This window comes from Asterias rubens, chromosome 3, assembly GCF_902459465.1.
Source record: "Asterias rubens chromosome 3, eAstRub1.3, whole genome shotgun sequence".
Lineage (NCBI taxonomy): Eukaryota > Metazoa > Echinodermata > Asteroidea > Forcipulatida > Asteriidae > Asterias > Asterias rubens.
The window spans coordinates 14056941-14076031 of NC_047064.1; the positions used below are offsets into that span (position 1 = coordinate 14056941).

A 19091-nucleotide genomic window follows, 5' to 3' on the forward strand; every position below is an offset into this window, starting at 1 on the left:
TGCATATGTTGAGATACATCAGGTGAGAAGAATGGTCATTGACAATTACCAATAGTGTCCACTGGCTTTAATGTTGAGGTTCATTCTGCTCTAAGGCAAGCATGTACTAGGCTCATTTTACATTATTGTAGTTGTACATTGTTGTTGCCAGGCATATATTAGGTTTGTTTTTTTTTGCGCTTATCATTTGTTTTTTTTTACGCGGAAACGGGGAAGATTTGCATGCCTGAATAAATACCTCGAGACAATACAACCTGCACGCTGCTTTGTGTTAAATAAACAAATAAGCAAAAAGCTTATAAACTTAATGGCCCGTTCCCACAATTGAAAGTAAAGCTATAAACAATGTAAAACTGTAAAAGTGGCTGTAAAAGTCCAAAGTATAACACATTGAAAATACTGCAATTCACATGACTCATGTTTCACAATGCATTTCACTAATCGCTGCACACAATTTGGTAGCTCGTTTCAAAATGGATTCTGATTATCGGGCTTTCAAAACAAATTGAATCTTTACCATCATTTTGTGGAAGCAGGCGTGGTGATATTACAACAGATTACACTAGTTTGTTGGAGATGTTGATTCTGCTTTAGTTATCCTCTGCTTCCATGCAATGACTAGTTGAACAGCCACCAGTTGTCTAGAGAAACAAAGACAACAACAATTAAATTTGTTTGTTCTCTCTAAAGACTACTCCAAATCTTTCCAAGAAAACTTGAATCAAGAACATTGTCAAAACTATAAACATAACTTGAAACAATTTTTTTTTTATATCAAAGTATAGAACACCTTAAAGGATTTGGGTACCTTTTCAAAATGTCCACAGATTTACAATAAACTTACAGGGTTTGAAGATAATGATAGTGGAAAGCTTCCCTTCAATTATAACTTACTGAGGTGCTGTATTTTTTGAGAAATGAATAAAACAATGTCATGAAAATGTGTTTGTAAATGATTAAAATAATTTTTGTCTCATGAGACGAAAATTATTTTCATGACATTGTTTTACTCATTTCCCAAAAACTACAGCACCTCAGCACGTAATATTTTCAGGTAAGCTTTGTACTATCATTATCTTCAAACTGTGTAAGTTTAGTGTAAATCTGTGGACATTGTGTTTTTTGTCCTACAAAAGTTACATAGACCCTTTAAAGGAACGTTACAGAACTTGTAAGAAACAAAAATCGTGAAGCTCACAGATTTCCATAACACTTGCACAGTCAAATGATGATAGTAGAAAACATCCCTTGAAGCATTTTGTGTCTGAAATTTTATATTTTATGAGAAATAAATAAACTAATTTCGTGTTTGGAGTTTATCGCTTAGTGAGCATTTTATTCATTTTTGTTTTGGCATCGATGCAATGCAAAATTTGCAATCGTTTTTTTACTATTCTCTCATGACCAAGATTGCCGATCGATCTCAAACTTCTACAGGTTTGTCAGTTTATGTATATGGTGGATTATTTAAAGTGCTTACACTGCCAGCAACTTGTTTGCTAGCAAAACCAATTCTGTAATATTCCTGTAAGGTTTTTCAAGGTGAATTTTGCTTAAAATCTTGGCACGACTGTGTAAATGCTGCACGATTCAGGCATGCTTTCACTTATGAGTCAACTCGGTCCCAAGTCAACTCGGTCCCAGTCAACTCAGTCCCAAGTCAACTCGGTCCCAAATCAACTCGGTCCCAAGTCAACTCGGTCCCAAGTCAACTCAGTCTGTATGGTTGACGGGAAGTAATTGTATGTTTTCTTTGAATTGGAAAACAAAACTACTGTCCTTTGACTTTGAACATGAAATGGGATAAGTGTGCACCAATGTTCAGGGTATAATATTCGATGCCTTCAATAGCGACTCATTTGTTTCTATATTCAAATTTCACTTTTGAAAATTACCGATTGTGTTGGCCAATAAATTTCAACTAAAAAACAAAATCTTCAAAATGTCTCTTTGCTTTCAAATTGAATCCTCTTTGATTTCTTTTCAAGTAACTTACATTTAAAATTAAATAATATAAAAACAGTACGAATAACATTAATTAATGTTTGGTTAAATTATAAAGAAACCTTTCAAGAACTTGAAAGTTTTCTTTCTATAATTTAACAAAACGTATTATTTTTAAATATATAAGAATAATAAATAAAAACCAAAATCTACTAATTAAAAAACTAAAACTTTTAAGGAAATTAGTGTTTGGTCGAAAATAAATAACAAAATTATAATATTTCAATTATAACTTGGGTTGCGGTCCCTCCCGCCCGGCCCGTGCAAGCTTCCCTGTCTTGGGACCGAGTTGACTTGGGACCGAGTTGACTTGGGACCGAGTTGACTTGGGACCGAGTTGACTGGGACCGAGTTGGCTTGGGACCGAGTTGACTTGGGACCGAGTTGACTTGGGACCGAGTTGACTTGGGACCGAGTTGACAGGTACCCATGCTTTCGTCCTAATTAATCTGATTTCTGATTTTTTACGTTTTTTTTTTACCCTCAGAAAAATCATCATTATTGTAATCAAACACCTGAAAAAGTATAAACAATTTGTGCATGTAGGCTTGTCAAATTGTCTTACCTTTTTCCATGGGCCAAATATCATCCATGAAGATGTTACAATTGTTGCTTCAACCATTGAGCCATATAATATGCACAACATTCCACTCCAAGATCAAGATATTTGAGACTGGCCAAACTCCCCAAACTGGCCATGGGAGTTTGGCCAGTCTCCAAATCTCGCCATGGTTTAGAGGCCCAATTTCATGGCTCTGCTTACCACAAGCAAAGCATTGGCGCTTATGAAAGCAGGGAATTCTGCGCTTAGGTCAAGCGTATTTCAATGGTTTGCTGGGAATTTCAACTTATGCATGTGCGTACTCCACATTTACTAGGCATTCTACGCTTACAAGGCTAGGGCAGAAATTTGGCGTTTGAGAATGGTGATTGTAAGTGTAGAATTCGGCAGTAAGCAGAGCCATTAAAAATCTAAATGAACGCCTAAAATCTTCAATACTTACAAAAGGAGTGCGTTCTCCAAATTTGCTCCAGAATGTAACTTTCACTGTATGTGATTTTCCCGTCCGCTGGTCAAACGACAAGCAACTGTCAAATGGAGGGGAGTATAGATGTAGACTGCATGCTGTGTCTGTGTGGCTTTGGTTCTCAATCCGATGTAAACCATGCTTATCTAAACACAAATCAAATCAATATTTTAACAAGAAACCATCTATTTATATAGGTTAAAATTATAATCCTTTGTTCTGTTGAATTTTCATTGATGTACAATTTATATAGGATTTGAGGCATTGCATGGTGAGGTATCAATGTATATTTGGTTTGCGGTAACACCATGTGTGTATCTACTTGCCAGGTAGAGTTGTTCTTAGGGAACTGTCTTGCTTTATTCTACTGCCAGGGAGTAGATAATTGGAGGTTCGGGAGACTTCTCAGTTCTGAAAAGAACTGTCCTGCTTTTTAACTATTACCAGGGCGGATGGTATAGAAATTAGACTGGACTACTACTTTAGCTTATAGGATCGTAATTAACTGTACTGCCGCGGAGTCAGTTTTGAAATTGGTCTCAACGTTTCGACTAGCTTGCTCTAGTCATCGTCAGGAGACTGAAGAGGTAAGAGAAGAGTGGGCTTATTTATAGGGGTTCAGTGGTCAATCAATGCTCTGATTGGTTGTGTGGATGGCAGGCTCAGGGCTGTTGTAAGGGTTGGCCATTGTGTGAGAAACCTCTCGGGTGTAGTGAGGTGTGTCAGTAAGTTGGGGGTTGTTAGAGGAGGAGGGTGGTAGGATAGTATGCCAAATGCTGCTGATGAAATAGCCGATATCTTGTGGCACAGTGTCGTGTCTGTATATTTCGATAGCTTCCCTTATGCGCCTTGTATACCAATGTCTCTCAGGTGATATGATACGAGCCTGATCCCAATCTATGACATGGTCTAAATCGGTGGAGTGTTTGACAATGGCAGATATGTCATATTCCCCTCTGCGGCCATGTGCTTTATGTTCTTTTAGCCTGGTAGTTAGGTCTCTACCGGTCTCGCCAATGTACACTTTACCACAAGTACAAGGAATTCGATAGACCCCTGCCTGACTGCTGGAGTCATGCTTGTCTTTGTGAGTGTGTAGCTTAGTATCCAACTTGTTGCGAGTTCGGTAGTAAACCTTGATTTCGGCCTCACGGAGGATCCGTTGAATTTTGTGTGAGGTATGACCAATGTACGGAAGGACCGCAATGGGCATATCTTTGGATTGTGCAGACTGAGAGTTGTGTTTTGAAAGGGACTCTCTTTTGTTTGGTTTATACCCATTCTCTTTTAGCACTGTGTTAAGGTGCTCCAGTTCATTAGGTAAATGTTCCTTATCACAAATAATGTGTGCCCTTTGAAGTAGGGTCCGGTTCACTGAGGCTTTCACAGAAGGAGGATGGAATGACCGAGCGTTGAGGTAGCGGTCTGTATGGGTGGGTTTTCTGTACACAGAGTGTGCTAGAGAACCATCAGTCTTCTTGGAAATGAGTACATCAAGGAAAGGTAATGAATCGGATGTCTGTTTCCATGGTGAACTGAATGTTAGGGTGTTGGCGGTTAATGTGACTAAGGAAGTCATCAAGGTTTTCCAATCCATGTGACCAAATGATGAACGTGTCATCCACATATCGGAGCCAAAGTTTGGGTTTGAGTCGAGCGGTACCCAGGGCTTTCTGTTCAAAGTCTTCCATGAAAATGTTCGCTAAGACTGGGGAAATAGGAGACCCCATGGGAGTTCCTAAAGCCTGTCTGTAATATCCATCTCTCCATTGGAAGTATGTGGACTTCACGCATGTCATTAATAGATCATGAATCTGGTCTGGCGTTAGGCTGGTTCGATCGGTTAGAGTTTCATCTTGTTCTAGTACCGCTTTGGTTATTTGGCAAGCTTCATCGGTGGGTACATTAGTGAAAAGAGATTTGACATCAAAACTCACTAATATATCGGATGACTGTAATTCAATTCCCTTGACAATATCGATAAACCCTGCTGAATTGGGTACATGGTGAGGTGTTTTGCCCACAAGTGGGTGTAAAAGCTTAGTCAAGTGTTGGGCGAGGTTGTAGGTAGGGGAACCTCGAGAGGAGACAACAGGGCGGAGCGGTTTATCTGGTTTGTGAATCTTTGGCTGACCAAAGAATCTCGGGCACTTCGAGGCCGAAGGCCTGAGATGTCTGTACAATGGAGTGGGTATGGCAGTGCTACGGTTTAGTGAGAGGAGCTTGGCAGTGAGCTTCCTTTCAACTGATGGGATCGGGTTCTTCTTGAGCGGACATAGGTATCTGTGTCAAGGATACTTTGAACCTTTTGATCATATTCAGTGCGGTCCATTACAACAGTGGCATTACCCTTGTCAGCCTTCAGGATGTGTATTGAGGGATCCCGGCGTAGGTCATTTATAGCCTGGAATTCTCGTTTCGATAGATTGGATTTAGGAGGTTTAGAATGTTTCAAGACCTCATGAATCTGAATACGGATGTCGTCTGCCTTTTGTTTGTCCAGCTTTCGGATAGAGGGTTCAATTGCTTGGATGAACTCCTCAACTGGTATCTTGTTCGGGGTAGTGGCAAAATTCATACCTAAGGATAAGACATTTGTTTCAGTTTCAGATAGCTGGCGTTGACTGAGGTTTACAACTGATTTATGTTTAATTCCCTGATTGTTTGTCCCGTTACGTGTGCAACCCTTGCTACTAGGGTTCGTTCGTACCTTGTTGGCTTTAGATTGGAGGCGCTGGAATTTGTCAGAAAACAACTCACATGTTTTTGGACATTTTGTTTGTCAGATAATGATAGGATTAAAGTTTCAAATTAACTATACTTGAAAATGACAGAACTGGCCTGCATGGATGCAGAGAAAATATAGAAGATTCATAGAAGTGGTCTTGAAATTTACATTTTATCTTTGTAATAATGATCATCGCAATCAACACATCATGATAATTATCATTAAAAGAGTAATATTGCACCTTCTGATCACACTGAACTAACATCTATATGTTGTGTATGACAAAAATCTATCCTACCCAAAAAGCAATTGTTGAATATAAAAGAAACATACTAAACGATTCATCAGCTTTAATATCTCGTGATTTGTGATAACAGCAAAGTTCTTCTTTTATCACTATATCAAACAAGCAAATTATGCTAGCATGCAAACGTGTACGTAAACATTGATAAAGCTGAATCCCAACAATGCTATTAACCTATTTCTGCTAAGCAATATATTTCTGTGCTTAGCAAGTGTTAATGCTTACATGCTTTAGGACACTGGGCCTTGTACTTACTGTTAGCACATAATTCTGCAGTAAGCAGCACCATGCCATCAAATACCATGCCAGATATGGGGGGGGGGGGGGGGGATTCTGCAGTAAGCAGCACCATGCCATCAAATACCATGCCAGATATGGGGGGGGGGGGTTCTGCAGTAAGCAGCACCATGCCATCAAATACCATGCCAGATATGGGGGGGGGGATTCTGCAGTAAGCAGCACCATGCCATCAAATACCATGCCAGATATGGGAGGGGGGGGGGGTACTCTCTGCCCCATATACTGAGCGTGGTGCTGCTTATTGCAGAATTCTCATGTTTTATGAACTTAATTTACGTTGTATATTTGGTTTGCGGTAACACCATGTGTGTATCTACTTGCCAGGTAGAGTTGTTCTTAGGGAACTGTCTTGCTTTATTCTACTGCCGTGGAGTAGATAATCGGAGGTTCGGGAGACTTCTCAGTTCTGAAAAGAACTGTCCTGCTTTTTAACTATTACCAGGGCGGATGGTATAGAAATTAGACTGGACTACTACTTTAGCTTATAGGATCGTAATTAACTGTACTGCCGCGGAGTCAGTTTTGAAATTGGTCTCAACGTTTCGACTCGCTTGCTCTAGTCATCGTCAGGAGACTTAATTTAAGTTGGACTGAATTGCTTTATTCATCAGATATAAAAAAAAAAAAAATGACATTTTAACTCCAATTGTACAGTAACATATTAAAAAGTAAAAATTTCACAATAATATTGAAGTCTTATAGAGCGCATGTATCTACCAAACAAGGTACTCCAGGCGCTAAGTATATTACAAACTTTCAGAAAGTTATTGCAATGATGAATTCTGAGACCCAATTATTTAGCACCTTACAATGGTTTAAAAGGTGCGACGGCGCATATAGCAGCCACAGCCAGGAACACCGGGCGAACCCCTTCTATTTTTTGATTAAGTGCACTGGGTCCAAGGATGAAGCAATGGTTAAATGTCTTGCTTTAAGGACACAAGTGTCACGGCTGGGGATTCCAACCCACACTCTGCTCGGCCACGAGACTTCCACAAGATAAACTAACATACCGTAAGTGAATAATAACATTTAAAAAAAAGCATTATGTCCCAATACTTTAACACACTCATTTTCCTCTTGTACGGAAAGTACAAACAAATATAAATTAAAATGCTCTTACTAAAATTCCTGAGTTTTCAACCAAACAATTAAGACACAATAGGGGCAAATTGGACTGTGCTATCAACCATGGACGTCCTTGACTCCTTTCATGGTTCAGCAATTATTTCCCTGCTGTTCAAAACAGCCTCAACAATGTACTATACCAAACTTATACTTAACAGGACAATAATCTTTCCCTTATTTCCTAGAATGAAATTAGTGTCGTTAAAATAAACCAAAACTGCTGTCAACATGGCTGCACCGTGTTAAACGCTTACAAACTTGACATGAAGTTATGCTGACTTAAACAGGATTTGAAGCACTTGACTGACTCACCATTAATATATGTCACTTGATCTCTGTTATAAGTGGATTCTGCCCCATGCTGCATCTCGCTTTTTTTCTCCGAGCGTGATGGCCAGTTATATAACGTTTCTTTAAGCGAGCCATCTAGTACCTTCATGAAACAGTGGGAATCCGAATGGCTGTGTATGGAGCTGCGAAAAAAATTCAAGAAATATCTCAAAGAAACAATTCCAAGGCAATCAGTGATTTTTAATCTAGGGTACCTCAACGCCCAAAATGTTTGAGCACTGATGTATGGTGATACTCCCATTCTAATGCCTGATGCTTCTCATTCCTCACAGATGCAATGGACGTAATTGCCCTGGTGCCCCTTGAAACATTCCCATGGGAATTCTCATAAAGGTGCACTTTACAAAGGAGAACATGCCTTGGTGCCCTTGCCCTTTCAACAACAAAATATCAAGCCAGCATGTTTTATGTTGTTTCAATCATCACCATGGTTACGGTATCTACCCCAAAATGCTGGTCAACATCTTTCTAACCACTGCATTTTATAACAAACGGTTTTAAAATGCTTTTCATAGACCAACTTGCCCGATCAAAGGAATGTGTCCCTTTAATCTAATCTAAGTTTTGGTAATATTGTATATTCTTTTCCCCTTTTTCAGCGGGAGGGGGGGGGGTGCATCCATTAACTGTCCAAGGTGTATAGAACATGATGAATGTGATACCATGACAAACAGATCAAGGTAATGGCTAATCTTCCTTATCATTCTTATCTGCTTCACATCAAGAGTTAATTAAACAAACCAGTCTCAGCTTGTCTAACAATCTCACTTATCAAGTTCATCACACTCTTAAGTGTTTGCCAAATTTAGCAAAACAAACATCGAATGATCTGTACTCTTCCAGACACTTCATGGGCAGCAACATGTGTTCATTTTAATCACTTTTAATGATCAACGCATCAAGGTAAACATATAAAGGAACAAAACAGAATTGGTTTTGCTGGAAAAAAAGTTGCTGGCAGTGTAAGCTTTTTACGTAATCCACTACACATAAACTGACAAACCTGTAGAAGTTTGAGATCGATCAACCATCTGGGTCACAAAAGAATAGTAACAAATCGATTATAAATTTTGCATTGCATGGAAAAAAAAAATGAATGAATAAAACTGCTCACTAAGCGATACACTCCAAACGTGAAAATAATAGATTATTTATTTCTCATTAAATATGAAGTTTCATAATAATAATAATAATAACCGTATGCCAAAGGATACAAAGCACCAGGTATTATTACTGCAAGGAGTGGGGTGAATTTTAAGATATAAGACCTAATCCTTAAGCACCATGTAATGGTTTACAAGGTGCTGTGGCGCAATATGCTGCCAATCCAGCCAGGAACACCGGGGCGAACCCCTTCGCGTTTCAGACAGAAATATTTCAGGGGGACGTTTTCTACTATCATCCTCATTAGACCATGTAAGATTTACGGAAATCTACGTTCTTCACAGTTTTTGTTTCTTACTAATTCTGTAACAATCCTTTATTTAAACTATGTTATTGCTGGGACATTTTGAAACACCATCCGTCAGTAAAATGCCATTTCATGTTTTTCCATTTACATCTTGAACATCGACTTCATTTTTGAAAGGGCAGGGTGCAAAGGTCTCCTTGGTCAAGGGCAGCCTATGACCGTTAATAAGCTTGGGCGATATCAATTTATTTTATTCACGATATATCGCCGACAATATATCGCGATGTTCGATATAATCGCGATTAATGAAATTTGACATCATCAGTCTTCAAACTCCAAGTGAAAGTTGTAGAAGAGACAGTCATAGCTTAAGAGAGGTGTTCTAATGACCTATTCTTCTGCTTTTACTCCAAACCTATGGGGTGCAAGATGTCTCAGCTAGCAAATACATCGCGATATTTAATCGATATTGCGATATATCGCGATTATCGCAATTATCGATATTTCGATTAAAACCAAATCCATCCGATATCGAAATTGTTTCCAAATTAATATCGCTATATTCGATAATATCGTGATATCGCCCAAGCTTAACCGTTAATTTCTACTGGAGAAATTCAAAGGCACAAGGACAATAAGCCTTGTTGAGATATGGCAGAAACAATGCTACCGGTACAACACTATAAGTTTTGTGTGTATACACCCAAACCAAACAGTACACTCCTATCACATCCGCCATACCTCAAAAAGGCTTAGGACAAGGAGGACATCAAGGCAATTGCCTTTGTTGCCTCTGTATGTAGAAAAGACTAATAAGACTGCAGGACTTGCAATCACAAGGTTGTGGGTTTGACTCCCCCAGCTAACCACTTATTACACAATAACTATAATTTTGTTTTAATTGTTGCCGTCTAGTTACTGAATCACAATTTCTTGATTTGTGTAATTCATAATCATAGGCGTAAAACCAATGTTTGTATGAGAGAGATTGGCTGTTGCAAGCTTGATGTTTATATCCCTTTGTGGGAGCTTGCCGAGTTCCCTTGACGGGAAGATCAGTCATACAAACTAACCAACACCTTTGTAGTAAAAACTAAGTCAAGAGAAGAAGAATTACACAATACAATTCTCTTAGAGTACGATTTACTCACCTTCCCATGCCCTCACCCCAACACAACACCATCAGATTAAACTTGCCGTTACCAACATCCACCAGATTTCTTGTATACCTATGTATCAAAAAGGGCAAAATTATTGTTTTGTTTTTTTCATCAAAACAAATGGCAATTAATAATCATGAACTGCTTTGATTGAATAAGTAATGATGAATTGAACTCGGTGACCATCTCAAATTTTACTCAGTTGTTGTTCAATCCCGGCCATATTGGGCACCGGGTACCAGACACTTCGGCACCGCGCAAACTCGGCACCAGTAAACTCGGCACTTAGCAAACTCGGCACCTCGCAAACTCGGCACCCACTCGGCACCAAACAAACTCGGCATTGGCCTGTTTTGGTCCAACAAACTCGGCACCAAACAAACTCGGCACCGGCCTATTTTGGTCCATCAACCATATCAAACCAAACACCATAAAAACTGGTTTGAATTTAGTTAAAATAATTAGTAGTTATGCTAGCTTATATGACCATAACTGCTTCCGATCTTTCGAAAAATTTGCATCGGAGATTTTTTTTCCCCCCGGAAACTTTACATCCGCAAGGTCATTTTTTTTTTTTTTTTCAATCATGTTGGTGAAAGTGCATCGCTATTTGTTGACGTATTGGGCTTTGAAAATGCATGGAAAATGTTAGCGTTTGGTTGACAATGACTTTTTGATCTTGAAGAGAGTGTGATTTGGGAGTGTGTTTTGCCTACATGGCGGCCGTCGGCCGTGGGTGACTTTTGCCTCACCACGGCGCGCGGCAGCAGCGACAGTTCAGTGTGCTCACCCGGTTTATTAGTGGAATCTTGCAACTCAGCATAAAGTGGGCTACGATCATCTTGTAATAGAACACAGTGCACGACAGTCTGTATTAGAAATTATTTACACGTACTCTTTATTTTGAATTTTATGTTATATTGTATCAAAGTTTCGTGTAAATGTTCCCAAAAAATACTTGGACATCGAAATTACGTATTTTCGACTCAAAAACGTCTTGAAAAGTTTACACAAAATAAGTATTAATTATTTTGATACAGATCTTTGGAAAATACATATTATTTATTAGGTATGTATCGTCAATAGGACGTCGAACCCGTCGTTACACACGACGAGGATCGGGATTTATTTCAATTTCCAACTGGGTGCCGAGTTTGCAACCGTAGCAGATTGAGCGTTTTCAACCAGGTGCCGAGTTTGTAATTGTGCGTGTGCCGAGTTTGTGGGTGCCGAGTTTGCAAGGTGCAGAGGTTGTGGGTGCCGAGTTTGAGAGGTGCCGAGTTTGCAAGGTGCCGAGTTTGCAAGGTGCCGAAGTGTCCGGTATTCTGGGCACCACAGCCCCCGGCCCCGTGACTCCTTTCAATGTTGGCTCTCCTTGCGCTGTTTTGGCGCTCCAATCAACATTGAGCGGGGGATGAGAATGGTTCTTGTCAAAAAGGAAGTGGACAGGGAATGTTTAATGTAACATTGCGGATGGTGGCGACTTCTTACTGTATTGCATCTAGGCTGCAAAAGGGCATACTCAAACGACGCACCACACAACGCAGGGGACATCAACATGGCAGATGAACTATAAATAGTTACTGGGTCACTAAATCCTTTATTTTATTTTTTTAATTTGTCATTATCGGTCGTACTTTCAAAATTTGTCATGAATGGTTGTACTAGCTAGTATGCCCAATAATGACAAATTTTGAAAAAAAAGAAGTACAGGACCTCAATAACTTGGTCTAAAATAAAATCATCACTTTCTAGCTTTATCAGAAAATAACGCCTGAATCATTTGTTATGTTGATGAAACAATTTATTTCAATGAGATATATTCCTTTAGGCTTTCTTTAAAGACACTGGACACTATTGGTAATTGTCAAAGACGAGTCTGCTAACCTGGTGCATCTCAACATATATGCATAAAATAACAAACCTGTGAAAATTTTATCTCCATTGTTCGTCGAAGTTGCAAGATAATAATGAAAGAAAAAATACCCATTGTCACACAAAGTTGTGTGCGTTTAGATGACTGATTTGGAGACCTCAAATTCTAAATCTGAGGTCTCAAAATCAAATTCGTGGAAAATTACTTTTTTTCACAAAAACTATGTCACTTCAGAGAGGTTGGTAGTATAAAACATTGTTTCTGACAATGTATTATACCATCAACCTCTCCCCATAAGCCGTCACCAAGTGCGGTTTTATGCTAATAATTATTTTTAGTAATTACCAATAGTGTCCACTTCCTTTAAAACAATCGCACAACATCGGTAAAAACAGTATTGTCCAAAGGCCCACACTTTGGAAGTATAAAACATTGTTTCTCACAATGTTTTATACCATCAACCTCTCCCCATAAGCCGTCACCAAGTGCGGTTTTATGCTAATAATTATTTTTAGTAATTACCAATAGTGTCCACTTCCTTTAAAACAATCGCACAACATCGGTAAAAACAGTATTGTCCAAAGGCCCACACTTTGGAAGTATAAAACATTGTTTCTCACAATGTTTTATACCATCAACCTCTCCCCATAAGCCGTCACCAAGTGCGGTTTTATGCTAATAATTATTTTTAGTAATTACCAATAGTGTCCACTTCCTTTAAAACAATCGCACAACATCGGTAAAAACAGTATTGTCCAAAGGCCCACACTTTGTGTGTCACAACTTATATTATAAAATGACAAACTTTAGGCTCAATCGGTCATCAGAGTCGGGAGAAAATAACGGAAAAAACCCATCCTTCTTCCCGCATGTTTCGCCGTGTCTTGACACGTGTTTAAAATAAATCTGTTATTCTCGATATATCGAGAATTGATAATTGTTTAATGTTTTTTCAAAAAAAAAAAGCATTTCATGGAATAATATTTTAAAGGCAGTGGACACTATTGGTTATTACTCAATTAAATCATTAGCATAAAACCTCACTTGGTTATGAGTAATGGGGAGAGGTTGGTAGTATAAAACATTGTGAGAAACGGCTCAATCTAAGTGAAGTAGTTTTCGAGAAAGAAGTAATTTTCCACGAATTTGATTTTGAGACCTCAGATTTAGAATTTGAGCATCTGAAAGCACACAACTTTGTGTGACAAGGGTGTTTTTTCTTTCATAGTCATTTTGCAACTTCGCCGACCAATTGAGCTTACATTTTCACAGGTTTTTTATTTTATGCATATTTGTTGAGACACACCAAGTGAGAAGACTGGTCTTTGACAATTATCAATAGTGTCCATTGTCTTTAAGGGAAGTCTTTTCACCCTTACCTTCTGTAAACCCTGTAAGTTATTTGTAAATCTGTGAACTTTTCATTTTTGTTCTGTTCAGAGAAAGTGTCCAATGGCTTTATAAACAAACAAATTATTGTAAGTGGCATGATGCAGAAATCTTTCCACTTTGCCAGCTATGCTATGTTTGTGTGACAAGCATCATAGCGGTCCTACTACTTGCCATTAACTCGCCGTCAACTCATTTTCGCGCCGTCAACTCATTAAATTTACATGAAAAATCTATAAAAAGGGGGCACGGAAGTGTTAAGTCTGGGCTAAACTACATATTTCTCATGGTTTTTGGTACAAATTCATTCACAAAAACGACTTTGTGTAATGTGTTGATAAAAAAAAAGTACCAATCATTGACATCTTGGGCCAAGACTAATCAATGTGAAAAAGCAAGATGGCGGTCGACAGTTTTTCGGCTTCCAGAATTTTTTTTCACAAGAAAAAAACTCAATTTTTATTCCGAAATATGACCTTAAACTTGCGCGAATGCTCTTTGAGCTGATACTTTACAGTTCTATGCTTCTTTAGTGGATTTTAAATGTATATTGGAGGAGTTGACGGCGAGTTGACGGCGCAAGTGAGTTGACGGCAAGTTGTAGGACCCCATCATAGTCATAGGAAAAGCTTGTGTGTGTAAAACCATGTAAGTAAAACCATGGAGGAAGAAAAAAACAAAATCTGTCGGAACGTTTTCAGTTTCACTAGACATGCTAGACCCAGTCACTGGAGCGCTATACTTTTTTTCAAAATTTTGTCATTCTCGGTCTCGGTCTTACTAGCTCGTACGTAGTACTAGTAGAGTACGACAGAGATTGTCAACATTTCGAAAAAAGGAGTAGGCACCTACAGCGCCCCAGTTACTGGGTCTAACTCTAATCTTAGTAAGATTCTTACACATGATGGGATAACTTTCCGTACGGCGCCACCACTTGTTCACTCATTTTTACATAAAGGGATATCTCATTGAGGTAAACACGATACTATATTTATTATTTCATATATTGAATGGAAAAGTGGTGGCGCCATACGGAAACTTTTCCCACATGATTTTGCAGGCCAAAATCTTTCCATGTTCTTTTCTTTCACCAGTGACCATGACTGTGACATGGGTTTTTTAAGCATGAAGGATTTACCTAACCAAAACTTGGGGTAAATTCGAAGGATGACTGAATCAGAATAGGCAACACTGACACCACTACAACACTAGCCAGTCTGACAGCAGTAGACACTGAATCCATGCACATGTCATGCGTCATGTGCGTGAAGATAGAGTTTTTATCTCTATTGATGATGTCATCAATCATTATGTAATAATGTCTGACTCCGTAAAGATAATAATATTCATGTTATTAAAAATGTCAAAAAAATATCGATACTTGCCTGTGTTCGTCATAAATGGCAAATTTCTCCCAATCATCTTCAGTGCTCTTGTACCGTTCCATCACTTCTTGTACCTCTTCAACGTTCACATTTTCTTCAGCGAAAAGTGCGTGTAAACTTTCGATCAACTCTTGCAGATTATGCGGGTTTTTATTATATTTCGGAATACTGTCCATTGTTATACTAAAAGTTAAAGCTCGCAGCACTCTATACAACAGATACGCACAAAATTGAAGAAAGAAAACGTTGGATTTCGTTGGTTTTGGATGGTTTTGTTAACGATCAAATCATCGAGTTCGATCATAGATGGCTTCAACAGACCAAGGAATACATAGCACGCATGTGGATAATGGTCACGTCGTCGATCAATAACCAAATAACCTACAACGTTGTGGTTATGGTGGAAAGCATGAGCGTGGTTCCCTGTGTGTACATTGCGTAGACATCCTCTGACTGGTACCCTCCTTTGACTACGCTTTGGCAATCCGCCAAAAGTTCCAGTGATACGATTGGTCAACGTGGAGGTGTGTCCCGTCAGCTAGCTCTGTGGTGCACTCACGTCACGTACGCAGCAGACGTCTACGTCTATTCATGCTGCGTAGTAGACGCACATAGCAAACAATGTCGGGTAGTCTTATTCCAAGACGTTACATGCTGACACAGTTCATATTGCTTTCGTTAGATGAGTGGCACCGTTTATTATCATTCATATAGATATTGTTTTTATTTTCACATTGGGCCTAGATAACTCAGTTGTGGGTGTTACATCGATAACATGCGATTGTTATCCCCCACATTGTCTTTTTTTTCCACACACAAACGGCTGCACTGAAGGAAGTTGTTTCAAAGGAGGGCGCTATTCAGAAATCCCAGGGTCGCCGAACAAATTGTTTATAAGGCCGGTGTGGCGGTTTCAGTTATCCGCCGTGTTCAGTTTTCCGGGTGACGTAGTCGGACATATCAACACGTTGTTCGAACGGTTTTAGCTTTCCGGCGTGTTCAGTTTTCCGGGTGACCTGTCAGATACCGCCGCGAGTACCCTGGCGAGTACTGTAGTTCTCTCAGCAGTGACCCCCAAATTGTTTATATTACGATTCTTTTCTGTGTAGTCACATAATCTCTTGCCCCATCTTTACATGTATTCATGGGTACAACTTTAGGCAGGTCACACTCTGCTTGCAAAAAAAACAACTCAAACGATCCACGAGTTTGCCGCTAGTTGTACTCGACTCGTGGAAGCCGCCATGACAGCTACCGGAGGGTAATGGATGACTCAATACGGCACTAAAAATTTACCACTTTCGCTTGCATGCTGTGCGCAGGCATCGCATGACGTACCGTATTTGGTCATTCGGAAAACTGAACACAGCGGAAAGTTGAAACCGCCACACCGTGTCCGAAACGGCGACTTCGGCTACAGCTAGCTGTAGCCGAAGTCGTCGTTTCGGACACGGCCTTATTACGATTCTTTTCTGTTTAGTCACATTCTCTTGCCCCATCTTTACACGTATTCATATGCGTACAGCTGTAAGCAGGTCACACTGCTTGTGCCACACCAAATTCTCTCATACGATCCACGCGTTCGCCGCTCGTTGTATACTCGTGGACGCCGCCATGACTACAGCTACCGGAGAGTAACACGGATGACTCAATACAGCACTAAAAATTGACTACTTTTGCTTGCTGTGTGCGCAGGCATCGCATGACGTAATGTTACCGTATTTGGTCATTCGGAAAACTGAACACGGCGGAAAGTTGAAACCGCCATACCTGATCGAGTCGCAGGTTCCAATCCCTCTAATCTCTAATCGCGCAGGTTCAAATCACTCTCTCCCCCAGTGTGGTTTATTACTTGATACCAAAGGTTTTCCAGGCCAAGTTCAACACAAAATTGCTTATTTTAACCTCTGACTCATTCAGTTTTGTTTTAAAACGAGCTCCGTTGAATCATGGAAGCAGAATTAGCATAAAATCGCTACATTTAGGGATTATTTTATTCAATTTTCAGTTTTATTAGTATTCACTGTCACCAGAGGGTCAACTGTGTCTCTCTTACGGTTTTTCTGTTGCAGTTCTGTTTTCATTGGAGCCAGCAGGCGATTATGTGCCCCTCCCCCATGCACCCTGTAGATACCCCCAAATATCCCAATCTACATATAGGCGGACTGTGGTACAAACTTCTTCCGATAAATAATGATAGCGCCCTCGATCGTGAATCATTGAGCCCTTGTTTTTGTTTACATGCTTAAATCTCCGTAATTTTAAACATTTTAGGCCCACGCTATAAACGTCGCATCGCACTAACCTTGTGCCGCGTCGAACTCAATTCAAATAATTCGAACGTTATGGATTAAATTCGACAACTTTTAAATTCGAGCGAGTGTATTGAAGCTCTAAATTGTGACCAAGTTGGATATAAATGACAGAGGGGGCCACGTTAGGTATCCACTAACGGTGTTAGTGTTAGTGTTAACACAGGTCCCCATGCAACTAATAGTATAAATAAGTTTGCGGTTGATTCAAACTGAAGAATTGGTGGCCTGTTTGTTTGAAATACTTAGCCGGGCCATCTTGATAAAAATAGTAAATGGTAAATAGTAAAGCCCTCATCCTCCTCTTTTTGTTTTAAATCTGGACGATCAACTGGTATTTTGTTGTTTTGGCCTTATAGGCGAGTGGGCGAAACAAACATTGAACAACTAATCACACATACTAACAAAACAACACTTGGTGGTAATGGGATGGGAGGGATCCGGAAAATAGCAAAGCAGCAAACGGTAAAGTCCATGCCCCACTTTTTATACACTAACACCCTGCCGACATTTGACGGCCGGAAGGCTAGGGGTTGGTGTGTGCAAATGGGTGTGGAGGATCACTGTCCAAATTAATTAGCAACTCCCTAGATCTGTTTTTGGATCTTTTCGATTGTTTTACATCCTCCACTTACCAATTTCACGGTATTATAATATGCAGTCATTTTCTTTGAATTGGGAAAAGAATAATGATGCGATATATCAACCGATGCCTTAATTATCTTCATTGTTTATAGAATTGGTGGCCTGTTTGTTTGAAATACTTAGCCGGGCCATCTTGATAAAAATAGTAAATGGTAAATAGTAAAGCCCTCATCCTCCTCTTTTTGTTTTAAATCTGGACGATCAACTGGTATTTTGTTGTTGTTTTGGCCTTATAGGCGAGTGGGCGAAACAGACATTGAACAACTAATCACACATACTAACAAAACAACACTTGGTGGTAATGGGATGGGAGGGATCCGGAAAATAGCAAAGCAGCAAACGGTAAAGTCCATGCCCCACTTTTTATACACTAACACCCTGCCGACATTTGACGGCCGGAAGGCTAGGGGTTGGTGAATGCAAATGGGTGTGGAGGATCACTGTCCAAATGAGCAACTCCCTAGATCTGTTTTTGGATCTTTTCGATTGTTTTACATCCTCCACTTACCAATTTCACGGTATTATATGCAGTCATTTTCTTTGAATTGGGAAAAGAATAATGATGCGATATATCAACCGATGCCTTCATTATCTTCATTGTTTATAATTAAGACGTATGCAAACATAAATTTAAAACTTGATGGACAGTTTTCACACCACACCGATCTTCAATGACTTCAACTGGTCCCATTTGTTTTGAGTTTTTCCTGTTTTCAAGGCAAACGAGAAAGAATGGTTTCCCGGTGAAGCCATACGTGGAAGAAATTATTATCTTCTTCTTCTTCTTCTTCTTCTTCTTCTTCCTTTAAAGTGCTGCTTCAGAAAATTTGAAGATTACCGCACTAAGTTTGAAGATTATCTGCAGTGACTGCAAGTGTTCTGTGAGACTCGTGTAGCCAGCAATTGTCTTCATTTTATCACAATATTTTTTTGACATTTTAAAAACTACCATGGTAATTTTACAACAAATCAATTTTTTATTAATAAAGCGTAAAAATAAAAAGTGATAACTGAATCACCAAGCTGACGTTTAAATTTTAATATTTATAATAATATTGATACAAGGGTTA

At 39.4% G+C, this 19091-nt stretch overlaps 1 protein-coding gene across 1 annotated transcript; it reads right to left on the bottom strand.

The window, feature by feature from the left end:
* Positions 1-167: 167 nt before the first annotated feature.
* LOC117288519 (cysteine dioxygenase type 1-like) lies at positions 168-15457 on the bottom strand. Its single transcript, XM_033769408.1, has 5 exons — positions 15065-15457; positions 10406-10483; positions 7805-7965; positions 3009-3178; positions 168-641 (listed from the first exon to the last, which is right to left on the bottom strand). Exons 1-5 carry the CDS (start codon positions 15238-15240, stop codon positions 591-593), a joined length of 636 nt encoding a protein of 211 aa, XP_033625299.1. The 5' UTR covers positions 15241-15457; the 3' UTR covers positions 168-590.
* Between the last annotated feature and the right edge of the window lie 3634 nt (positions 15458-19091).

Coding starts and splice junctions, on each gene's coding strand:
- LOC117288519 (XM_033769408.1), bottom strand. CDS start 15,240: ATGGACAGTATTCCGAAATATAATAAAAACCCGCATAATCTGCAAGAG. Junction 10,484..15,064: donor GCCATTTATGACGAACACAG/GCAAGTATCGAT, acceptor TTTGATACATAG/GTATACAAGAAATCTGGTGG. Junction 642..3,008: donor TTGGAGAACGCACTCCTTTT/GTAAGTATTGAA, acceptor TTGTTTCTCTAG/ACAACTGGTGGCTGTTCAAC.